Here is a 26,680-nt window from a genome sequence, read left to right as displayed (position 1 = left end):
CTTCCCATTGCACCATGCACATTCCCTCCCTTTCCTTTGCAGTGGGAAGAGATTAAAAGCATCAATTTTAATTGATGACGGAAGGTAAACACAAAATGTTTATTTTTTAATATTTACAAGATTAAAAATAGCAAACCTTTGATTTATTTTTTTTTATTAGCAGTCATGTCCTGTGCAAGCAATGCTGCCTTGAACTAGTATCAGCAGACAGCCTGCAGAATGCTTTCTGTGTCAACCAAGGAGTAATTCTTAATTATTAGAGCTTTCTAAACAAGAAAATAATATTAATTCACAGAAAGCACAATAGCAAATAATCATCAATCTGGATCTTCACTCAAACACAGCCAGTTACATTTTGGTCTCCCTATGGACCTGCCCATCCCTGACATTCCTGTTTAATCTTTCCACACACAAACAAATCACCCAGACTGCACTGCCTGCCTGAGGAGGGGATGCTCACACCTTTCACTGGGGTCCATCAGCTGAGTGCCTTCAGCATCAGCTGCTGAGTCTCTGAGTGCAGAAATCATCACACCAGCACACAGGATTCTTTTTTCTCAGCCAGACAATGCTGCTCCAAGATCCTTGAATGAGAAGTATGCTAAATTGCCTTGCATTTCTCAATAAAGACCAGCAGAAAAACAACATAAAATGACCTTTTGATTTAGATTTAGACAGGGAAGTTCCACATACAGGAAAATAATAAGTCTACCTCTGTAATGCCACAGGATTATCAGAATTGGGTTCAGTCCTGCTTTTAACAGAGCTGGTGATTTGTCTCTTGCTCCTACAGAAGCATGGCCAGGATGTCTGAGGAAGGTATTTAACTCAGAGATTATATCCAGAATAGAATATTGGCCTGCTGGTACTCTGGGGGATTTATGTGGCTCTGAAACACTCCTAAAGATGATAGTGCACTGGCTGATCTCTGCATCTGCCTGCACTCTGAAGGCAAAATGTGCTAATCCAGACTGTGCTGTGAATCCAGAGCACCCCAAACCTCCCAGGGGACATTCAGTGCCCTGGGTTTGAGGTGAGTATTGAAAGAGAGGAGAGGAGAGGAGAGGAGAGGAGAGGAGAGGAGAGGAGAGGAGAGGAGAGGAGAGGAGAGGAGAGGAGAGGAGAGGAGAGGAGAGGAGAGGAGAGGAGAGGAGAGGAGAGGAGAGGAGAGGAGAGGAGAGGAGAGGAGAGGAGAGGAGAGGAGAGGTCTACAACCATCATGTAATTCAGTTGCCTGACCATTTCAGGGCTGATCAACAGTTACAGCATGATCTTAAGGGCAATATCCAAATGCTTCATAAACACTGATGAGTTGAGGGTATTGACCCTCTCTCTAGGAAGCCCATTCCAGTGTTTGACCATTCTGTCAGTAAATAAATGCTTCCTAATTGCCAGTAAGCCTTTCCTGGAGCAGCTCTGAACCATCCCCACACATCCTGCCACTGGACCCCAGAGAGAAGAGATCAGCAGTTCTCTCTCTGCCCTTCCCCTCCTCAAGCAGCTGCAGGGGGAAATGAGGCCACCCCTCAGCCTCCTTTTCTCCACACTAGACAAGCCCAAAGTGCTCAGCTGCTCCCCACACTCCTTCCAGCCCTTTCACCAGCTTTGCTGCCCTGGTGTATTCAAGAGTTTCACACTTAGCACCAAGTTCTGCACAGCCAAGCAAGAGAAAACCTCTGAGATCCCTCTGCTCCTCCAGGGAGGGGATTCAGAGGGGATTCACTGCACCTCATTTCCCACAGTCAGAATGACCTGAAGAGCACCCAGAAGAGATGACCTGAAGAACGGATGAGTGCACAGGAGATGAAGCAGTGGCAGAAAGGGGAGGGAAAGGAGTGAGGCTCAGGGAAAAGAGTCCAGCTCTGTCACAGCTACAGAAGTGAGACAGCAAACCCACAGCAGCTCCTGCAGCACTCACTCTGCTCCAGCTGTCCCACCCTGTCTGGCAGGGGCTGAACTTGAAGCTGCTGCAGTTCTCCCTTTCAATTTTTATGCTGTTCTTCTACCTAGAAAAGTCACACACAGTCCTCCAAGGACTCACTTCCTTGCTTTGAATGCCTTAAATTCAAATCCCCATGTCCCTGAAGAGGGGCAAAGACACAAGGAATTGCTCAGGAGAGCAGGAGATGGGAAGGAAGAGCTGCAGGAAAAACTCTGGCCTCAGATCTGTAATTCTCACTTGGAAGGATCCTTGGGGCTCTCAGTGGCAGAAGGTGGAGGATGGCCTTTGCTGGGCTGTCTGTAACCACACAGCTACAAATACACAAGGAATTGCTGCACTACCTGTACTGATAAATTCCTCACATGGGTTTGGATTGCTCAGATTGCTCAGATTCCTGAGCAGTTTCTCCAGAAATTTCCAGCCCAAGAGCACCAATCAACAATTTGGACATGGTCAGTTTATTTGAAGGTTTGGAGTGGGCTCTTCCCACCCAAGCCCAATTGACATACATCTGTAGACACCATCAGAGGTGGTGTTAGATATAAATCAGTGGAACAGTACTTTAGGAAATATTGCAATTGAGTATTAACATATCTGGAGAGAGTGGTGAATGAAATAAAGCTAAACAATAAAAATCTTCAAAAATGTTCTGAAGTGAAAATCTTTCCAAGCATAATGGCAGCTGCAAGTTCATCTAAAATGTGAACAAAATAAAACCAAATTGACTTTTGAAGGTATAACTTACTTGCTTGGTAATCACATAAACAGTCACTAAACTATCCCTATAGGATTTAATTTTTGGGATAACACGTTCATATAAAAGGAAAAAAAAAAACAAAACAGACAACTTAAAACCAGAGAGGGAGAGAAAAGGCCTGAGACAAGGACAATGCTCTGACCCCTTTCCATGTAAGCAAGTCAGCCCCCAGGACTGGTGGGGACTGTGTGTAAGCACCAGCTGGTGAAGTGCTAACAGCTCTGAACTTAGCTCCTGCAATTGTGAGTAGCTCAATTCAGGGCTCAAAAAGTGTGGAAGTCCTCAGGGTCACCAGAACACAAGTGACCTTCAGGGGCAAGGGCTGATACCTGAACAATGCTCTCTGCCTCTGCCATTCTGCATCAGGACTGTCACTAATACAGCACACCATTGGGAGGGTCTGGAAAATGAAAATAGGGATGGTGATTGAACCTTGGGACAACCTTCACTTTTAGGACACGTGAATGCAGAATTCAACTTAAAATAAAGCTTTTCTAAAGACCACATGACACAGAACTGACGAGTGATTCAGTCAAGAAACCATATGTGATGCATTAAAACCTCAAGCGAGAAGAGGAAGGCAATTTAAAAAGAAATTATTCTAATCTGAAGGAAAAAGGGAAAATAGGACGTGTGTGTTAACACAGTCTGATGGCCTCGCCCGCTAAAAAGCCCCAGAGATTCCATGTGCTGGAGGTATTAGATAGCATCAGTTGCTCACAGTGTTGTCCCTGGCTTTAAGAGCATCACAGGGAGAAAAATCTGAGCTCCCCAAATGGGATTTCACTGCCTTAAAGGCACTCATCTCTCCTCATATCTCCTGGCTTGCTCTCAGCACACCTTCCAGGAGCAAACGCACCAGGGGTCAGACAGGAACAATTGTCCTCTTCCCCGGCTGCTCCTGACTCATTCCTTTAACACAGCTCATTCTGGCCACAGCAGAAAGCAGCAGGATGTGACTGTGTGCCTTAAAAGCTGTGCCTGAAATCTTTGCTGTATGGAAGCACAGGAGAATTTTAGCTGTGATTTCAGCAGGGACAAGGTTTCATCTGGATTTTCCCCCGCACTTGCACAGGCTGTGCTGGGCTGGCAGTTCAGCAGAGGTGGTACATTAGCAAATGGAAGCAATGATGAGAAAAGGAAAAAGAGAAAAAAAACAGAATGTGGCTGGAGCAGGGGCCATATGGAGGTAGGTAGGGCAGCACTTTTCCAGGACAAACATCCTTGTTCTGGCTCCTGGAAATAAAAACAACACAGCAGAGCACAAGCGCAGGAATGAGATTGAGATGTGGGCATGGACAGTAGCAGGGGATCAAGACCACCCAAGACCCTCAAAACCTTCCAACCCAGTGCCAGGAAGGTCTGGAAGAACTGACTGTGCATGATTACAAATTTAGAAAATTAGTTAGAAAATAAGAAACTTATCTCCAGGATGGGAAAACCTATTTACAAACAGGTACCTCCACTGGGCATGTGTGCACCCCACAACCCAGTACACCCCAGCTGGAACAACTGGAGTCAGGACTGGTGATCCCTCTTCCTCACACTTCTTTAGCTTGTTTGCTTGCTTTCATTCATCTCTCTCTTTCTCTGCTCCCTTTCACCCCACTCCTTTATCCAAAACCCACTGCTGTGTGCTTACACAAGGAGAGCAGGGACTAACTCATAAAAATTCCCATGCCAAGTGTGTAATTTACTAATGAAACTTTGCAAACATTTGCAGACCCCCTGACTTCTGTTGTTCCTTTCAACCCAAGATTCCCACTCTGGGTGCTCACTTCCCTTTGATGTTTGGATGCTACAGAGCCTCCTAAAAGTCAGTCATGACTCCCCTCCTCGGGCCAAACTCCATGGCTCAGGCTTTCAGAGAGGGCTCCTTCCAGCTGTGTGAAATCAGGCTTTCAGAGAGGGCTCCTTCCAGCTGTGTGAAATCTTGAGAGGCAAGAAATTAATTCATTCTAATTAATGAATTAGATATTGTTAATATTCTCTTCCAGCATCAGAAGGCAGTAATTAACTCTTTGAAGACTTATCCCAAACCCTGCTTTATTACTCAATCCTCAGAGGCAGCTATGTAATCTTATTGTGATTTTAAAGAATATCTTTTCAGAATAATTATTTTCCTTGATTGAAAAAAGGAAAAAAAAAAGGTTCAGAGTCGTGGTACTGCCTTGGAGTGTGATTAATGATATCAGGCATGCTGTAAAGATATCAGAGCACTAAACATGATATGCTGCAATACTTTTGCTGAGCAGATGCCTTAAGGAGGTCATTCAACATGCCAGGCTCTAAATGCTATTTGGGAGTGAGAAAACATTATTTCCCCACTTCAACAAGACTTTAGCTTCCCTGTCATGTGGAAATAACCTTTTGTGCTCAGTGCTATTATTAATTTATTAGCCTTTTGAACGTCTAAATGTTTTGCAGTCTGTGGACTGCATCAAAGTGCTGGCTGAGGGACAGGGCAGCACAAACACATTGTGTGTGCACCCAAATCCATGGATATGTGTTTCAAAAAGCAGATCTGGTGCAACAACACTTCTGCCTATGTATTTTTGACAGTGAGAACAGCCATTTTCTCAGGCACAAACCCCCAAGGAGTTTATTTAAGTTATAATTAAATGTCAAACCTTATGAGTGATGACTATGTAGAAAAAGTGCTAAGTATATATTTCTATAGAAATCAATTAAAGGAGACAATGATTTTCTTTCCATTTAGGCTCCATGACTCCAGCACAAGCTGCTGCAGCACAGTACAGCTGTCAGCCCAGCCTCAGTGCCTGAAAATTGCTTTCTGTTCACCTGATGGACCTGTCCTGAATGGCACCGATTTTCCTCTGGGGTGAACTCACCACCAAACGCTTCTGTGATTCCCAAGAGGGAATCACGCATCCCTCCAGCAGATAGGAGGTTTGAAACAATCCCCTGAATATCTTTATGTAACAGGACTTGGGTTGTGTCCCTGGTGTTGAATGTAGCACGATCTATTTTGTGCCCAGGAACAAAACACAGAATTTCTGCAAAGCAGGCTCTGGCTGAGCGCATCTGACTGCAATGCCAGGCTGCTTCCCAAACAGTTATTGACTGGAACTGCAGCAGGGGGGTGGAGTTCAGCTGATGGACGTGAGGTATTTAAAAGTTAGTGATCATGGACTCTGTGAAATTAAAAGGGGATGGTTTTCCAATCCCAAACTGGGAACCCAAACTGGTTCCTCCCAGAAGAGCCATCCTTCATGAGCTATGAAGGTGATTGGTGACTACCCTTGACACCATCAACCAATTTTTAATGAAATGAACTCAACTCTGCATGTCCCACATTGACACAACCCTTCTTTGACTCTTTATCCACTCTCACATATTGCCCACACATTCCCCCAAACAGCATTTCCTTTCTTTCTGCAAAATCCCAAGTTTCTTTAGGAATGCTGTTCCTTCTCACTGGGAGTCACTGCCCCATGTCAAAGTCTGTGTACCTGACACTGAGCTAAACAGCAGCTATACTGGCAACTGGAATTCCATGAGTTTCTCCTGGGTGATTCTCCATGCCAGGGCCCTGCAGGAAAACCAATTTTCCTTAAAAAAATGAGGAACAAATTCTGAGAAGAAAGAGAGAAAATTAGAAGAAATTCTGTGACGACTTAGCCAAGAGGCTACTCCCCATATGCATCCCTGGACTGTAGAGCTGAACTGCAGCTCACTGCCCTGTCAAGAATAGACATGTCCATGTTTTTTCTCAGGAAGCCAGCTGGAGTGACAGGTTCACAGTTTTAAGAAGGAAAGAATACATTTTGGTACAATATAGTGGCATTATCTTGTCCCATGAAATCACCATCAGCAATGCCTGAGCAGAGCTGTCATTGCAGGGCTGTAGCTGGTGAGATGGCAAGAGGGGGAACGCTGAAGTCAAGGCTTGGAGCACTTCTTATCAACAGAGAAGTGATAAGCTAGAAATCATGAACCAGCTTCCAAGCCCCAAAGCCCTCCTTCAGGTCTGAAGTGGAGCTAACAACCTTGAGTCAGAGGTAAGCTGACAAGCTGGAACCAAACCTGACTATAGCTCAGCTCCTTCAGGCTCCAGCACAGACAGAGGGGCACTGTAATCCCATTGCATCTTCTTCTTGCCATGGGTATTTTGTGCTACACTTGGGGTATTAATGAGCACAAGTGATGCACAGAAATTGAAACCTCCTCTGAAAGCAGCTCCAGTGGCCAGAGAGAAACTAGACTTAAAAAAGTAAAATTGTAGTTGTGTTGAAATCCTCTTACTGCAGAGGCTGAAATGGTCTTGTGAAATACTGAGGTAGCCTTGGTACATTATCAGGTGAGATGCCCAAGGTAGAGCTGCAGAAAAACGTGTTTCAGCAGCTAGAGGATCACAGCTAATGCTCAGCAATCCATAAATCATTGTTATGAGATTTCTCTATGCAAATGAAATTTATATAACTCTCATCAATCGTAAAAAAAAAATCATAAAGATGAAATTTTGCAGCCGCAATGTGAATTAAAGGATCCCTTAACCTGTTTTCAAGATACGTCTTTATAGCTAATTAATTTTCAGATGGAGTGTTCTTTGAAAGGACTAATGGATAGTGAGCATTGCTGATTGATTATAAAATGAGCAGGAGGGTTTAAGAAGTGAGCTGTGAATATAAAATCACTACCCAGCTTTATTAACTTTGCCATATTAAAATTCTAGACTATGCAACTGTGAGAAGCAGGTATTAATACAGTACCTTTGATGAGTGTATTTTATTTATATAACATCAACAAATTTCTCTTAGTTGGTCTATAACATGGACATCTATCAGATTGTCCTCTGAACTGTATCTTAGAGACTTCAACTTTGACAAATCCAAAATCTGGATTCTATAAAATATAACTTTATACATTTATGCGACGGGATGGAAAAAAACCAACAAAATGAAAACCAGCAACTATGAAGAAAAGGGAAAGAAATGCAATCCATATGTCATCCTGCTAGGACTGCTCTCCAGAGCTGCAAATCTACAGGTAACTTTTATTGAGCCATCATTACCAACAGTGACAAGAGCATTTATCGAAAGGCCACTCAATCTGCGATGACCTGAAAACACCAGGGGGAAATGGGGGGTTGTTAAACACTGCAAGCACCTGGTGAGAGGAAGGGGAAAATAAGGAGCTTACCCTCTTCCTCAGGTTGCAGGTGAGCGTGAGGTTCCTCGAGAAGGAGTTGGCAAAAGCAGTGTAAAAGTCCAGCACTTTGAGCAAGGCTTCCCGCTTAATTATATGCAAATCGCAGTAGGTCAGAGCCCGAACGTTGGCACAGGCATGGGCCAGGCTGGTTTCCTTCCAGAAGATATCACCAAACACATCACCTTTACCTGAAAAACAGCAGGGCAGATTTGTTAAAAGGTAATGCTTAGCCAGAGTTTCTCAGCACACAGATGATTTTTTCACAACCTGTGTTATGCTCCCAATTATCCCAGTGCAAGCTCCCAGCCATGAAAACTAATGGGGGTAAAAGTTTTAAAATTAGCTGAGGTACTTGAGCATCCTTAGCAGTAGCCCCAGGTTTTTAAGGTATTTAGAGATTGCTCTGTGAAGTGTCACAAAGCATAAGAGCCAGATTGTAAAGGTCTCCTTGTAGCTGAGGATTCAAGTAATGGATTTTTCAAAGGCTACCAAATATAATGAGCACTTAAATAATGTTCAGGTGATTGAATATTTCAGGTGTCTGTTCCCAAGTGATTTAGGAGTCCTGGTCTTACAAAAACCTTCTGACATCTAGCTTCTTTCATCCTCATGACTCTACAGTGAGGGGCAGGAGCCAGCTTCCAGGGCCCAAGGACCACATTTTAAAGGACATTTTAACATTTTTAATTCAGGGTCATTGGTAACACTCCTTCTGGAAAACCCACCAAAAGCCTCACTGAGACTGTTAACTTTAAAATAACCACTCCTAAATCTTAAACACATCCAAAAGTATAGTTCTAAACCCAAATTCATCCATTTAAGTGAAGGATTAGGCTTAAGTCTGTATTTCAGTGTTTGCTGAGTAAGAGAGCGTTTGACACCTGAGACACTTACATGTATACTCCCCCTTAACCAGGGGGGAAAATTACACCTAAGGCTAGTTTTGCAGTGTAGCAGAACAGCTGATTGAGGAGGATTTGGGACTAGCTGTAGTCCAGTGCCATGGACAGAAGAGCTCCAGGGACTGGGAATTCTCTGACTTAGCCCAGTTTTTTTTTCCTCTGCAAGGAATCCACACCTCCCACACCTGTGCTAGACACTCAGGCAGGAGAAGAGGATGAGGACACCAGATTCAAAATCACACTTCCGACCCAACCAGAAGCCCAGCATGGGTGCAGGTTGGAGATAAGCTTTCAGGTTTGGATCTTCTGGTTGTTCTGAGAAGAGGCAACAGAAAACACACTGAAACATTCCAAAGCTGCCCCTTGCTGCCTGGGTTTGGCCAGGACCCTGGTGTGTGGTTTGCGGCTGACACCTCAAATCCTGAAGCAGAAACCATGGTACAAAGGGTGTTTTTTTTGTTTCAGATCCCAGAGATATCCCAGCTCTATATTTTAGCAGTTATTAAAAGAGAACTCAGATCAGTCAGACAGTGGCTATTGATTTCAGGCACCTTGAGCAGCCCCTTGGTGAAGGTTAGAGATGTTCCGGTTTTGGCATAAAAAAGGTAATGGATTTTAGTATTTCCTCTTTTAAGAACTTTTAACATTTTGCTCCACTCATTGTGGAAACACAGACCAGAGGGGTAATCTATCCAACCTTATTAATTTTAGGGGTCAGAGGCTCTATTTCTCTATTTCCAATTCTGCTTTCGGTATTGTACCCAGTAGAACATATCTAACATTTCTCAGGCAGAGTGAAATAAAATGTGCAAGTCCTTCTCTTCCCTTCTCTGTTTTTATTTTCCAAAAAATGTCTCTATAACAGAATCATCCCTTAGAAAGGTTATAACTGTATCTCATTGAGCTGCTTTTGATTCTACATATTTTTATGTAATTAAATTTAACTACAATACATAACACAGCTGGTATAATTTATAAAACAAGGTGCTTTAAAATGTTTTCCTTAATACAGAGCATTTTATAGTAACATTATAATTTATCCAATGTACTGTTTTAAAATTACCTTTTGCAGTTAATTGTCCTTGTCTCTACTTAGAGTTCAAAACCCAGTTTACAGACATGCTCAACAGAGTTACATAATTTATAGAAAACAGTCCATCTCTGAAATGCAGAAAATTGCCTAATGGATTTGCTCTCTGAGGTGGACACAGGACAGAGCTGAGTCCTGCTTTCAATGCAGAGTGCAGTTAAAAGACCTTGGTTTTATCACTGAAATGTGAGCAAACCACCTGTTCTCTTTTCAAATTTAGGCTAATATGTAGTTAATTTAACCAAGAGGTTGAAAGCAGTGGATGCTCACCCCAAAACTCAGGACAACAGTGTGTTACAGAATCTGTATATAGACCATGGATAAATGAAATAATATTCATAAGCTTGAGAAGATCTTGGTGTCCTTCAGTGTGGCAGGGATGTGGGACTGCACTGGTTGGGACTTAAAGGTAGGGACACAATGAACTGAATTTATTCACTCTTCCATGAGCCATCACTCACTGGATTTGAAGGGTGAAACTCTAAACTCCTCTTACATCATGGTTTATACTCCTCAGAAAGCACAAAATCTTGGAAGCCTTTAAGGGATCTTGAATTTCACATTTCCCACACACACTTCTGAGCTTGTCTGCTGGTTATAAATGTGCTAAGGAATGTACAGAATGAAAACAAAACATACCAGATTCTCCAAAACAATGCCTCTTTTTTCATAAATACAAAGATTAATGCACTATACTTTATCCCTGTTAACTGGAGTTCACTGTGCAGAGAGGTAATTTCTCACTCAGGACAAGATCAGAAGTTAGGAAAGGATTCTTTACTCAGTGGGTGGTGAGGCATTGAACAGGATGTTCAGAAAAGCTGTGGGTGCCCCATCCCTGAAATGCTCGGGGCCAGGCTGGATGGAGCTTTGAGCAACTTGGTCTAGTGAAGGTGTCTCAACCCATTCCATGATTCTGAGGGTAATTTTACACATTGCAACTAAATAAAAACAAAATTTTCAGGGTGGCAAAACGGAAAATTTAACTGTCTAGGTCTGACACAGCTACCCAGAGACACAGACAAGAATTTTTCACTTGCAGGGGATGTTCAGAGCTCCAGGAGAAGTGCTGCTGGGGCTGAGCTGGGAATGCAGAGATGGATATTTATGCAGCCTGCACAATATCCAAAGATTCTCTGGAGATTTATTGAGACCTCAGTACATGCCCTCCCAAATCTGCCCTGTCCTGAGTACTTTCTGAATGAGGGCAAACCCTTCCCAAACCCCTTTCCCTCTGGGAAACCTTCCTGCCCCTGCTCACAGTGCCCAAAGCATTGCTGGAAGAAGGAATGCTGTAAATTAGAGTGCAAGGAACCTGCTTGCATGCATTTTGCACATCATAGAAACATAAAATCCTTTGGGTTGGAAAAGACCTGTAAGACCATCAAGTCGAACCCTTAACCCAGCAATGCCAAATCCACACTAAAACATGCCCCTAAATGCCACATGTACAGAATTATGGAATCATTGGGTTGGAAAAGACCACTAAGATCATAAAGATTCAGATTTTTGCAACAAGAGGACATGTGAAGGTGGCAGGCATAATTTTTGCTGAAATACCAACATTGCTATAATTCTTAATACTATGTATGTACATAAAATATACATATATATTCATGCATATTCACATAAATATATTCAGGGACAATCAGATGGTAGGCAGCTGTCAGGATATTTCTATGCACTGTTCTATCTTCTATATTCTGATAACCTTGCCAAATACATTTGGGGGGACAGATGTTCTCTGCAGCCTTACACCATGACTGACCTGCCAATTTGCCAGACAGGAGTTCATGCCAGGACCTTTCAGGTAGAAAAATTCTTAAAGGCTTTATGGAACCCTCCAGAGCTTGCAGATGGAATGAAACACTCAGAAACATTCTGTTTAAACAACATCTCAGAATCCACATGTGTATTTATGCAGAGACAAAATTTATCCTCCTTCAGATGGGGACAGAAACTGAGCTAATAAATATCCTAGCAGAAATAAGAGCTTGATGGATTCTTTGGAAGAAAGCTTAGGCAGGCAGTTAAAGAATAAATTCTTGGTGGGAAATAGCACTGGGTAAAACACATAAAGAGGACCAAGTCTTCTTAAGGAGGTGGGTTTTTTTTTTGTGCAGTCTTAGCTAATAAACCAGCTACCCTTTAACCATTTGAAAATATCTCCAAAGCCTCATCAGTCACGCTAGCACGAGCCAGACATGATGAATGATGTTGGCTTCCCATCAGGATGCATTCAAATCTTACACTGCTCATGAAAAGCAAAGGCTGATGTTGTTTGCAGATCAGTAAAACTGTACCACAGAGAGAAAATGTTCATTCAATCAGCTCAAGGGCCAAATACCATGAAGTGATGGCAGCATGCACACAAGTGGAGGTCATAATTACATATATTGGTGTCTATATTCATACAAATTCATATTTCTGTGTATCTGCAGTGAAACCTCCTGCTGCAGGACAGACATGTCCCAAACTGATGTAGAAACCCAATGAGCAGGGAGTGAATCAGCTCCTGTCACCCAGAGCAGCTCTGAGATGGGTCAGTGAGCAGTTCTGCATCTCCTTACCATGGCACACTGGGACTGGTAGCACAGGTTTACAAAATGATGTGATATATTCATGGAATAAAATACATCTGTGGCTACTAAACACAAAAGATTTCCCTCTGAGTGAAACACTGTCCAGTGGAGGGTTGGAAACATTCTGGGGAAGCATCACAGTTTCCTTACTTCACCTTCCTACTTTCTCCTGCACTTCTGCTATTGACCACTTTTGGAGACAGGATGCTGGGCTGGCTGGATTTCTGGGTGTCCTGGTTGGAGACAAATTTGGGAGGAAACAAATCTGGGAAAAATAGGGGACACCAAACCATGAAGTCACCCCAAGATATTTGGCTTAGCTGAAATGGTGGCTTCTCCTTAAAGAGGGTGTCTGGAGAAGGTGATGCAGTGGTGCAAATCCATCGGGTGCACTTCCCATCTGGAACATCACTGCCAGCACAGCCCAAGATGTGCAGAGATGATACCAAATTGTGAGAGAGGTCTTCTTGCCCCTGTGAATGTTTCTGCCTCAACTTCTTCTGGGGCATCCAGAAGGGCCAGAACTTCCTTGAAAATCAGACCAGAGCTGATCACTGAGCTGTGCATAAACCCATATACCCACATAAACCCATAAACCCACATAAACTTCTGTGGGGCTGCACGTGAAAGGGCAGAATGACAGGAGAAAACAGCATTTCCAGCCTCTGAGGCACTGTCAAACAGTCACTAAAGCAGCAATGACAAGAAACTGTGCCAAAGCCCTGGTCCATGCTGGCAAAGGTACTTTGCATTATTTAACACAGCGCAACCTTCCCCATCTGCACCTGGAAACACAAAGGAATTACCTTTCTTCCAGCATTCAGGACTGCTGCAAGCAGGGCCCAAAGACCAGAAAGATTTTGTGCAAGTATCATCACTGCCTCACATCCTTCTAAAAGCCCCAGCTCCTAGAGACAGGTTATTTCCATTTTGATTTTATATAGAAATAGGTTTCTATCTTTCCTGACTGAGGAAATAAACCATGAAATCATGACCATTCCTACCACCTTGAAAACTCATAGGGCAAATCAGATTGCCTCAAACTGTTAGTCTGATTTAAAAGAACTGTACTACACGATTTTTAAATAATTTTCCTATTCTTGTGCTGGCAAGACTTTCAAGTTTTGGCAGTGAAGCATGCAGGTCTAATCCAAAAACATATCAATTCAGAGAAAGGAATCTTTCTGACTCTGGAGGCTGTGGATCAAATCTGTAACACACTAGCTGGCACTAGATTAAGACTGATGTTTCTTATCATAATTAACCATCATGCAGAGACACAAAAATATATTAAATTTACAAAACAATATGAAAAATTCAGGTTTGTCAGCAAGAACTAATGACACTTTTGAACAAGCATCAGTAGGACTAAATCTTACAACAGGACTGCAGATGTCAACCCAGACCTGGAAGATCTGACTGTTTCCAAGGCACTTAAGGAGAACTGCACAGTGCAGACCAGCAAATCACACTCGTTTTCAGACCAGTAACCCTTCATATTTTGCAAAATACTTTCAGATTCAGCACTTAAAACCCAGCCTAAATCACATTAATTATTTCAGTTCTGATAGCTGAAAAAAAACCCCAACTCCTTCCTCTATGAATTTTCCTCTTAGTTAATTTAGAGCTTTAACTCATTGGAACACAGGGGACTCTCCCTATAGATGAAATAGGACACAGCCTGTTCTGTAAATTGCTACCAGGTGCATGCTACTAACCTGGGGAAATGTTCACAATTAGTCTGCCTTGGTCAACTTCACATGGAAAACAACACAAAAGTTCAGTATAAATTAGCAAGAGCTGATTTGACACAGGGGCCAATTCTGCCACCCTCATTCCACTTGAGAAGAAACCCAAGCTGCAACTAAACAAATTAAAATCAGGCAATTAGCCACTAATACTGTGAGATGGAACTGGACTAGCAGGTTTTCATGCCACAAAGTGCACCACATGCACAGTCAGTCTTGTCCTGTACAAAAGCACATGCCCGGCTGCCCAGGCCTGGAAATTCAGAGTACTGGAGCATGGATACCAAATATCATCTTGCTAATGCCATGGATGAGAGCTATGGAGCTCCTGGGATTCCTGCTCACCCAAATGGGAGCTGCTACTTGCTCTTCCTCTAAAGAACTTTCCTCTGTGTCATTTGGTGGGAGATCTTTTATCAATCTTTTGATCTCCTAACACAAGTAGCATTAAGCACAGAAAAAGACTCATCCTGATTTTCACCCGCCATACCAAACTCAAGAAACTTCCTTTACTCCTCTGCTACTGCATCATATCCCCTTCCCAGATAAAAAATTAGGAAATGATTAATGAAGCAGACCTTTAATAAGGTCTGGTTTCTCTAACAATTAACAATGGGTTACTCTGGAATTTTATGCAGAACATGCTGCAAATTAACATGCAATACATGAAGGCAAATAACTGAATACTATGAGATCAGGACCCAAAGTGTGGCTGAAACATTTACATTTATATTCATTTTGACTTGACTATCATACTGAGTTCACTCAGTAGCAACCCCCACCAGGATTTCACTGCTCAATATATTTTTATCGCTATGCAGCTTGAACAATATTTTTGATCAATTCCTACAATCAACATCTGAACGCAGTAGACCATTATTTTTCTGCTGAAAAAACAACTTCTTTAAACCTTGTTAATCAATATGCCCAGTTTAAGTTACTGCACAACTTAAACAGCCAGCTGTGCAAATAACAGGAGCTGGAAAGCAACTTTCAAAGCCACTGGGTTGGCATTGCCACCGATGTGTAACTCCTCATCAGGAGCAAATTCAGGTTAATTGCAGCAGGGTGAATTATGAGGTGCCCTCTGGTAGCTGATGCCTCTTTTCATTAGCCTGGGGACTCCAAACCCCTGGTCCTCCCTGAGATGCTTTGCTGGTAACACCTCCCCATGCAGAGCAATGCCAGTTAAATTGTTTACTCCTGCTTGAGATGGTGGAAAATTACTGACGTGCCTTCTCAGGGTCACCTCCCTTGCTGGGAAAGTTTGGGTAATTAGAGACAAGACTGTTTGCCCTTCTCCATTCTCCTGGCAGCTGCAGATGAGTTATGTTAAAATTTCTGTGTCTCCTTTTCCCCAGTGTAGCAGCAGCACCCCAGCTCTGCACATGGAGAGCTCCCTGCTACAGCCAGGACCTGCAAAAGGTGGGACACTGCCCTCAAGAAGGGAAGGTAACTAATGAGGAGAACATAATGGGGCACCTGGATATCTCCTTTAATGAGTCCTAAAATCTGCAGGTCTACAATTGGACTCATTCTCTTACTGTCAGTGTTTTCTGTAATGCTGATTACTGCAGCGGCTGGGTGTTTAATTATCCACAAATGAGAACAAAATCAAACTGGGGGGAAACCAAATTTCACAGTGCTGCAAGTTTCCCTGTCAATCACCAGGCTCCACCTGATTTCAAGCACAGGGAACACCAAAGCTGGCACTGCTGAGGCAGGAAGAAAGCTGCTGAAAGAAAGAGTGGTTGTTTCATGAAGGTGGAAAAAAAAGGAAAGCACCTGGACAGGATGCCAAGTCTCCTGAGGACACCGTTTCTGCAGGCAGGGAGGCTGGATGTGCCAACTCACCCTGGCTGCAGGCAAAGGAACATGATAAGGGAAGATGGACAAAGGGAAAAGGCAGCAAAATCCATGGAGTGATTCATGCCAGGACCTGAGGGAGGATGAAGCCCTGCACTTCAGACGGAAGCACGAATGTCAGAGATAGGACATGATGGTTCTTAACCTGTTTTAATGTCCCCACCTGACTCACTTCTCTTGGATATTGCACATGTAAAAATACACCAGACTATCCACCTGTGGGTGAGCATGGTTGAAAAAAGACAAAACACCCCTTCTCCCTCTCTCTTTCCTTAAGTAAGGCAAATCACACACTACTGTATTCAACTACATTGCACTATTATTTCCTCTGCGAGGAGCAGAGGCTGCAGACAGAATGTCCTGTTCATTCCTGGTCTCAGAGAGGAAATTAATGAGGACAAGTTTCCAAAGGATACTTATTGCATTTCCTCTACTCTAGGTCACTACTGGGAGGTGGAGAAGATGGACAGACTGGCAGCATAATCCTGCAAGTTGACTTTCCCTGGGAAAACCAGTGTGGCAGCAGATGCTTGGAGCGTTCAAAGCAGGTGGTGAGGTTTTCCCATTAGTCAGTTTTTTAAACCTGGTCTCCCCCTTAGGCAGATTCAGGTTCCTTGTGCTTGAACTTCTCAAGGCAGAATAGATCAATAAAAATTATGTTTTCCAGTGTCTGATCTGCAGTTGCTGTTTCAGGTGCCACAGCTGCCACTAGAAATGCCTTTGCAGCTACATCTGGGAGAGATTTTCTTCCACAAGTGAATTTTTAGGACAAAATATCCCATAATTACTCAGTTCACTATGCTGCTAAATAATCTGTCAGAGCATGAAAAAACTCTTCAGTGTGTTCTAGGACTAGAGGAAGCAGTTTATCTTGCTTTAAGTTACATTTACATGTTCTGCCAATCCCTGTAGTACATGATGAACACAGCTCTGAGTCATGGAAGAATTGAAAGCACTTTTGGCACTTAAAGGTAATTAATTTAACCAGATATGGTTAAAATTTTATCTGGTCAAACGGGGATTAACATAGATACTAGATTTAATACATCTAAAAGGTAGAAACAAAAAGTTCTTACTGTCTTGACATTCCAAACACACAGTATTCATTAGTAACTGCAATCAAGTTTTGCATGTAATCCAAGAGTGATAGCTCTTAGTTCAGTAAATTACATACTTATTGTTTTCATTGTAAAAAACATGTATTTGTTTAAATACTGCTACTTCTTAAGCCTTTTGTTTTTTAAATAACTGTAAGCAAATATAAGATATCATCACTGAGATTAATTATAAAAATGAAATGGTCCAGTGAGCTGGAATACAAGGAATAATTTCCTATGGAAATTGTTGATTTAGGAGCTTTCATCATAATGACTTCATGTCTGAATATGGAAACAGATTCAATCTTACACTAAACCTCTCTTTTTAAAAACTTAGTGTATACTAGAATACAGAAAGGTGCAGCAGATATTTCCAAAGAGCATGGATGTGAGTTTTCCTGAGCTCCTACTCCAGCTGGGAGAATGCAAGTGATGCTCTGGGGCAGCTGTTCCCATGCAGCCCCATCCACACTCTGCCCAGTCCCACCCCAGCCCCAGGCACACACACATTTTTAGGGACTCGCATCAGGAGCCCTCTGGAGCCACCCTTAGAGGGAAGAAGCAGCACAGAGCTTCAGTGGGGTCTGACAGCTGCCCTAGGACCAGGAACCCACTGGATTTGCCCTCAGCTCCACCTTAAGAGAAGGCAAATATTCAACAGGATATAAGTTCTGCAATAAATGGGTCTTTTTGAAACAGGCAAGACAGACTCTGGGTAGTTTTTTCTGCAGAGCCACCAGTTTTTCCTCCACATAGTTCTGCCTCTGAGGAGGATTCCTGCCTCCACAATGGTGCTGACCACTCAGTCCCACCACATGCCACACCTTTCCCAGTCCCATACAAGCTAATGAGGGTCTGCACTGGGCACTTTCCCAAAACCAGACAGCACAGTGGAGTGGAAGGGTGATTTACCTGAATTCCCCCATTACTCAGACTTCTCATGACTGTGGTTTGATACATGGTGTAACCCCATCCCTTTGCAAAGTCAGATCAGACTCTATTTTCTGTAAAGCCAGTTCACTACAAGCAAAAATTTCGCCTCCTTGCAGAGACTGTTTGCAGGTGTTATTCTGGGCTAGAACACAGGAAAATTAAAATTCAGTGTGAAGGTTAATGTGGAAATCCTCCTGAGGGAGTAAGATAAAACAATGTGCATTTCCTCTGTTTAAAGCATGTCAAGCACACAGATGCCATTCTCTTCTGCTCAGAGACACTGTAGCTGTGACCACTGGGCAGAAAGAGCACTCCCAATGGCACAAAACATGAAGGATTTGCTTCTAGAGAAGGATCTCTGGAGGCACCGCATCTCCATCTTATGACAGCTGCTACCTTCCCATAGTCCCAGCTGATGTTAGGCAAGACTCGTTAATATTCAAACCTCAGCAAAAGGAAAACACACACAGACCACAGCAGAGATCACAGTACCTAAAATAGCCACCACCTCGTCGTCCTGGATGACTTCCAAGGATCCTGAGACCACAAAGCAGAGAGCATCGACGCTTTCCCCAGCGTGGTAGATGAGGTCCCCCGGGGCACAATGGATGGTCTGGAACTCCACAGCCAGGGCTCGCAGGCAGCCGTCGCTGGCCAGCCGGAAGGCAGGGTGCTCATTGAAAACCTTCCTGTTCAGGTGCACGCAGATGTCTGCTCTCATGTCCTTGGGGCAGATCGACAGGACCTGGGTGAAAGAAAAGATGGAAGAATAATCAGCTGGGCATGGGACACCAAGGCCACCACTGTTTGATATAAACCAGATGGGTGGGTCTGAAGATGTGCCTGAGGGGGATCTTGAAATCCATCCATGCATCCATCCAACCATCAATGTATCCATCCATCCATCCATGTATCCATCCATGCATCCATCCATCTCCATCCATGCATGCATGCATGCATCCATCCATCCATCTCCATCCATCCATCCATCCATCCATCCATCCATCCATCCATCCATCCATCCATCCATCCATCCATCCATCCTGTCATTTGATAAAGCTTGTGGTGGGAGTTTCATCCTGTTTTGGGGTAGTCTTTTCCCACCCATCTACTGCTTTCACTTTGTCTGAAAGGGTGATGTGGAAGACAGGACTGTTCTGTTACACTCTGCTCACTCCTCACTGCCCTCACACTCATTTCCAGAATCTCACACTCATTTCCAGAGGTGGAAATGCTCTGTCCTGTCTGTGGGTGTCCCTCCACACCTGGTGCCCAGACTGTCTGCCTGCTGCTATGCTCAATCCCTGCAGGAGCACAGAACAGACTCACAGAGCTGAAGGAGCTCGAGGACATGCTAAGACAGACCATCCACACTAGAAAACCACCACATTTTGTTCACTCTCAGAAAACCCGACTTTCTGAAGTCTTGATGTAGTGACCACTTACCAACACATGTCCAAACACAGCCAGGGCTCAGTTTCAGTGAGATATACAAGGAATTACCCTCTCAGGAGGGCCTACTAGACCAGAAAATCCAAAGAGATTGGAGGAAAAAGCAAGTATGTTGAAACCTCATGAAATGTATAGTAAAGGTGAGTCAAGAACTGTCCATTATGAAGACATCTTCATTGTAGATCAATTAAATAAGACCTTCACCTAGTTTCTTACCTTAAATAGCTTTCCCTATTGAAACAGTAACACAAATACACCTGAAGAAAGAAAGTGAAAACCCGTAGGTTTTGTTGTGTTTGTAAACTGTGTGTTTAATATCTGCACACCCTCCTAAACACACTAACATTCTCACAGCCCCAAAATCCACAGTAGCTAATTGCACTTAGAAACATATAAAGCCTCTTAATGTTTTTCTAGAATAAATGATAGAAAAGAGCATGAGACTAAGAGCACCCTGGAAGTCTCATATCAAGAAGACTGCAGATCAATAGTACTGATTAATTTCCCATCATATGGAATTAATCTGGCAGCTTGCTCTGCAGACAATGCAGGAGACAGGGACACTGGGTTAATGAGTTGACTATCATGGAATAATAGCAGAGGGAGACTCTGGTAACCCTGACTAAGCTTTGAGGTAAACGGTCATGTTAATGAACTCAAGCCACGATTTTAATTTCTGTTTAATGCAGGAGAGGTATAAAACAAATTACTGCAAAGCATTACTAAATCTCCTAAAGCACAGAATGTGAAAAGAATAAATAACTTCTATTTTAATAATAATAATTAGTCCTTTTCTTATCCAGATAGATCAAAGTGCCTTTGGAATCAAAGACATAATGAATGCAGAAAGGTGAAACAGAAGTTATTCTCCCATTCTCTGTACTATGACAGTGTGTGGTGAGAAGGGGCTGCTGTATCCATCTGCACTAACCTCTTCCACTCCAAATATTCCCATCAATCCCAGAATACCTGGTAAAATTATAGCCTGGAAGTTTGCAAATGATACAGGGTATTTGTTCCAATGGACAGCTACTCTCTCTTTCAAAACATGTGTTGTTTCTGAACTAATTTTTTTTTTCCATTTTCAGCCAACAGTCAGAGAATCTATGATCTTGTTGAGATAAAAGAACTGCAATACTCATAAATCTCTACCAAATGCAGGTGTTCATAGAATATGACCAGGTTACCTCTCAATTTTGAAAAAACAAGAGAGATAGAAGATGCTTTTTCTGCCTAACACGATGAAGCACAGGCTCTCTTTGGAAACTTCCCCCTGCATGAGGTTTTCTCACTTACAACCAACTTCCCAGAGCTACCAGATCATTAGTTTTTATTTTAGTTAACACAGAGTAAGTCAATTTGAGTTAATGGCATTTTTCTGTAACAAAATGCTGTACAGAACACACTAAAATCCCCTGCATAAGTATGTTTTATCATGAAAAATAGTAATAAACACATTTGACGAGGCATATTCTCTATAAGCCATCATTTGCATTAGTAATAGTATCTTGTCTGAGTCACTGTAGACCATGTTCTGTATCACATTTCCATAATTTAACAGGGGCAAATGCCAATTCTACAAAAGTCTATTTACCTGAGTCATTCCATTTACCAGTAGAAATATGGGCACACCTTAGTTTCTCAGTAAAAAAAAAAATTACTTTTGAGAGTGATTGTTTCACCTCAGCCTTACCTGAGGATCAAACAGAAAGTTTGTCTTTATTACAATAAAACAGAAACATGCCATCTTTCTTCATCTCAATAGTAACTTAATGAAAAATTCTGCTTTCTTTTCTACCATGATTGATGATTTTGAACATTTTTATCTACTCTTGGGCCTGAATCATGGTTATAAGTTTTTTATGTCCCTTTAATACTTTCAGAAATTTAAGTGCTTTTGACTTAACAAGGCCACGAGCTAGGAATTCTCAAACATTGCTCTTAAGAAAAATGTCTGTGTTCATACATGACTGATTACCAAACTTGAGCTTTTGAGCTTCCAAACTGCAGAAAAAATTGGTTAAACTGATGCAGAGGTTGTTCCTGTAAGATTCTGAGATATTCCAAGACCCTTTGCTTGTTTGGACTGTAAAATAGTTGTGTCCCTCAAAAATAAAAGCCACTTGGATGCAAAGCAGCATACAATTTCCTCACAAATGCAGACTTAAATATAGAGTATTAAAAATGAACACTCAAAGAATTATTCTTTTAATAGACACGAGAAGCATATCTATCATTACATGCTGTAATATGAAGAGAGAGAAAAAAATCCATTGCACATAGAAAAGCCAGTCTTAGAAAGCATAATTCAGGAATTTTCTGATGTCATGATAAAGTGATTCTCCTAAGGACAAATCACTGTACAGAGATATATGGAGATATCAGCAGTTATCAACATCAGCAGTGAATGAGTAATGATCTAAAAGTTAGCCAGGAACAAATATGCTTAATTTGATTTTTCTTGCCTGCTACATAGGCATTGAGAACAGAGAATGAAACAGATGACAAGTAAAACAAATATTTAATACTAGAAGATTTGGCAAGGCATTTTTGACTGCCGTAGATAAATGTAGATACACGTAGGGAAAAAAGAGAGCAAAGATAGACAATTGCAACATTCAGCTATGTGTTTACTGCACACTCTTCAAATGAGCACTTCAAATTCAGGTGAATATTCATGAAAATGACCCATTACTGAGAATATAAGACTTTGGACATTCTTATTGTGAATTGCTCTCACTGAGATCTCAGCATTTTTAAGGCAACATGCAGCCACAGAAATACAAACTAGTAGCACCATGGCTGTCCCTGAGTTCATATTGTGTACAAATGCACATATATGGGTACAAATGAAAAAAAATAGGTTAAGGGAGAGGATATCCTGAAATGCTCAGTCAGTCTTTTCACTGTGAGGGAAATACCTCCAACACATCCTGGTAACAGAACCAAAGCTCAGCTGGGACATTGGTTCTTCCCTGTGTGTTCTTCCAACAGCACAACAAAAACCCACCAAGATAAATTTCTTAAGAGGAGATTTCCTTGGAGATCCCATGGCCTTTTGCAGTGAAATATGCAGTTTGTAAGCAGGCAGGGTATTCAGGGGCTAACTGAGGGGTTTGGAGCTCTTGGAGGCGACAGGTGCTTGTGCTGCTACAGAATTTGCTCTACAATAAATCTGCAGCCACAGACTTTGCAGCCAGCTCTCCCCTATGTGTCCAGGCATCATGAAAGAACAGAACCTTCTATATATCAGTGCAAAATCAGAGGAGAAAGCTGAATTCTACCCAGAGGAGAATCTTTGCTGGCTGTACCTTCTCTGATTTCACCAGGAAAGAAGAAGCAAGGCTCCCTAAACAGCACACGGGTATCCACAAAGACCTGACCCACTCCAAAGCTGAGGGAGGAGAAAGGAAAGCACAGAATAATATTTATCACTTTCCCTCTTTGCACAGGAAACTCAATCTCCTCCAAGTCAGTATAAGACAATTGCTGAGCTCTGCCATCCCCACCTGGCACCCAGCTCATACAGACCCCAGCACGACGACTCCCAGAGCAAAGACTCAACAGCACCATCATCTCCAGACCATCTCATATGGAAAATGCTGACAGTGAGAGAATGGCTTGTGGTTGCTGCTATAAATTGGGAAAGGCAGGAACCAGCTCTGGAAGACTCACAGGGAATTAGCACAAAAGGTCTCACAGTCTTTTCAGCTCGAGATCTGTAGAATTAAACTCCCCAGGAGGTTCCATCTGATTTTTTAACTCTCTCATCCATTTCCTCAGCATGTGCAGGCAGTTCAAGATAAGCTTCCTGAACAGCTCAAAGAGCTCTACAGGGAGCAGAGATTATAAAAAATTCAAACAAAAGCAAATGAATCAAAACAAAAACTGCACAGATTAAGAGCGCGTCCAAACAGTAACTTTTAGGATGGGTTTACAGGTTTAAGTATTTGTTAAAAAATCTTCCCCAGCTGGAAAACACTACAGGATGGCTGAACAGAATCTGTTAAGACTTGTCAACAAAAAAGGCAGAGGCCAATGAATAATGAACATTAGCTATCAATCCTCTTTCAGCACACAGGATTCCCACACTTTAGGGGTTGTATGTTGGGAATATATTGACTGATAACCAAGCCAAGAGCTTTGACATTCTATGGTGCAATAACTGGGACTGTTTCCTGAATGAATAACTGTAACAAATATCAGAGATACTAAAAATGCCACCTTTGAAAATAAAGAAAATTAACTCCAACCTCAAACCCATTTGAGGCCACAGATAGGTCTTTTTATTTTGTGGAGAAAGGCCACTCTGGGTTTTCAGACATATTCAGCAGTCAGAATCAAGGTCAGCTCTTTACAAAAACCCCACAATACTCTCTAGGCAGCTGACCAAGTTACTCAGATTTTTTAGAAAGATTTGGCTCATATGAGTATGGAATTCTATTTCAGGCCTGGCAAAAACATTCAGCACTGGATGGAGGCCAAAGAGACAAAGGTAAGAAAACATCTGATTGGCAAATCACAGCATTTTTCTGTAATAATCAGGTAATTCTGTAAGGATCTCAAAGATGATGTATGGAGCTGAGCAGTAATTAACCCTGCATGCATTAGGGTAGTCTTTAGCACATCACTGAGTATCTTGGCCCTAAGAACTGAATGTCAGCAGCAATGCTGTGCTCTGTTTCAACTGCACTAAGATCCAAGGTCACTTGGATTTAAATGCTCTGAAATTGAGATCTGAAAATCACATCTAAGTTGAGTTTGGCTTGTTTTCTTATTAATAATATATGAGCTGAAGCAGTGATTCAAATTGAGAGATTTAGTGCTATCATAACAAAATTAACTTGTTTTTTTAACCAAGTAACTGGTTAGAGAAATTTAAAAATCCCTAGAATTTGGCTGTAGAGTCCATTAAATTCAGTTTTGTCAACACAGATAGAATGTGGCTAAGGGTTTGCAAATCAGGGCAAGATGAAAGGCAACAAAATGTCCTTTAAGGAATCAAGTGGTTCCCCTGCACAGGGGCTACTGGTCTGTCTAATGCACTGAAAAGTGGCACACTAATAACATCCATGGATCATCTCAAGTAGTAGATCCCAGGTTGCCTAAAGGTTGCATATTTAAAGGTTTTATAGTTTTCAGTTTTGTTCTCATAACTACAGCAAGCAAACTTATTGCACAGCCTTCTAATGGGGCAAGGGATAGCACATTACTGGGAAATCTATTCTCAAAAACCGGCTTTTTAGATAAAACAAGAAAAAGAAATATCAGAAAGAATGTGTCATACACCGAAGAATTTCTCAAGTCACAACAGTTTCTGTGCACCCTTGGAAGAATGGAATTGTTCAGTACATTATTTCATTTTGTGCTTCTTCTGGGCTTCATTTTGTGTAAAGACACTCAGGGAAATGAAGGATGAAAACAGATGTGGATAGACCTTCCCTGAGATGTGGTGTGGAACTGAGAGCCCCTTTGTCTGCTCCATCCCTTTGGTGGCAGTGCCCAGGAAATTGCCTGGCCCATCCACTCAGGGACTTACTCCCTCAGGAATTAAGCTCATGAGTGACTCCATAGCCCTGGCATCTCCTCAAGCATGACAAATTCACCATTTATTCTGTATTAATCCCAAGATATCACATGCAAGAGGCAGAGATAACTGAATACTCTTTCCTGGTTCTGCAGAGTGCATCCAAGAGGCAAACAATCCTTAAAGGGGAAACAGAAAGCTCTACCAGGGCACAGGCCCCACTCATGGACCTGTGGGAAGGACCATGAGATCTTGAGCATCTCTCCTGTCTCTCACTCTCCAGAGATCTGTGGATTCCCACTGTACCTGTTCCTAGCTCAGCTCTGGGAGGTGAGCCACAACTCCTTGTTCACCTCGTCCTTATCTGCAAGGAACGACCAACAACCTCTGCAGCCTCTACAACAAAAAAAAATGCTTGTCCAAATGATTTTTACCTGTTCTTCCCAGCAGGGAACTGTGTGCAACTGTCACAGATAATGTTGTGGAAGTTTTCTTTGGCCATGAAGCTTGGCAGGCTTCTACTCCTGGTCATCCACAAGGAAATCCAGCCAGCACTGATGGACACCTCAGTGTGATGGGACATGGCAGGAATGGCAGCCTGATTCCTCAATTTGTCTCAGGGTTTCACTAATTTTTTCTACAGCTCTTGAAGCTCTTCTTAACAACAAACATGAGTAAGTTGCATTGTCCTCATGTAGATTCATGTTTAATGAAGTTACAACCTGTGTCTATTTAACATAAACCCATCTCCATTATGAAAGCTTAGCAGTGAATAATTCTAATACTGTGTTATGTTCCTGTGACTTCCATTTCAGCCAGTGCAATGTGGAATTGGCTTTCATTATCCCAATTGCCATTGATGTTCAGGTTGAAACTAAATAAGATTACTTTTTTCTCGTTCAACCTATGGCTTTTCTGAAGGAAACTACTGTTAAAACATGACAGACATTTATTTAATTGCCTTCTGGGCAAATTGTAAGCCATACAACAGCAAAAAAGGTCAAGATGAGAAAATCTTTGGATTTTACAGACATTTCAGAGTGTTATCATTAGATAAGACCTTGAGACATCTGCATGTTAGTTAATGGTTGTTCTGCTTTCCTGGATAATGACCTATTTCTTACAGAAGAGCTAGTATCTATAAATTTCTCATTTGCTGCCTGGATACTTTAATAAAAACTAAGATATTTGGATTAGTGTGTTTCATATACCAAATTATTTCTGCAAAGATTTTTTTTAATCTACTTTACAATGGTCATATACACAGAAAGCACTGCCTCTTTTACCTCTCACAAAACAACCCCAGGTTCTGATGGATGAGAGATATTGCTTAATATATAAAAGCTTTTCAGTTTTGTCATGTTTTTAACCCTGTTTATTATTAGACGAGTAACCCCAAAATCTGCATCACTAAACATTTAAAAAAAATTAAAAACAAAACCCATCCCATCTTGTTTGAGCCACAGTTACACCAGGAGATAATTGTCCATGTATTAAATATCTCATCCCAGCTGTCAGAGGAGGGCTCTCATGTTTAAGTGATTTAAGATTATGGATCAGAGGCCACTTGCTTCCCCTTAGGTAATAATAATAAATATGCTAATGCTTTTAG

General features: G+C 42.1%; 1 protein-coding gene across 1 annotated transcript in view; it reads right to left on the bottom strand.

Moving 5' to 3' along the window:
* KCNH5 (potassium voltage-gated channel subfamily H member 5) overlaps nucleotides 1-26,680 on the bottom strand; it is a 150,238-nt gene that overhangs the window by 20,897 nt on the left and 102,661 nt on the right. Inside the window, exons 9-10 of the mRNA XM_066551915.1 lie at nucleotides 18,582-18,834; nucleotides 7,863-8,059 (exon numbers count right to left, since the gene is read on the bottom strand). Coding sequence (XP_066408012.1) covers nucleotides 7,863-8,059; nucleotides 18,582-18,834 — 450 coding nt within the window. The remainder of the gene's footprint in view (nucleotides 1-7,862; nucleotides 8,060-18,581; nucleotides 18,835-26,680) is intronic.

This window comes from Molothrus aeneus, chromosome 6, assembly GCF_037042795.1.
Source record: "Molothrus aeneus isolate 106 chromosome 6, BPBGC_Maene_1.0, whole genome shotgun sequence".
Lineage (NCBI taxonomy): Eukaryota > Metazoa > Chordata > Aves > Passeriformes > Icteridae > Molothrus > Molothrus aeneus.
The sequence above is the reverse complement of the archived record's forward strand: the minus strand, read 5'-3'. Positions and strand labels throughout refer to the sequence as shown.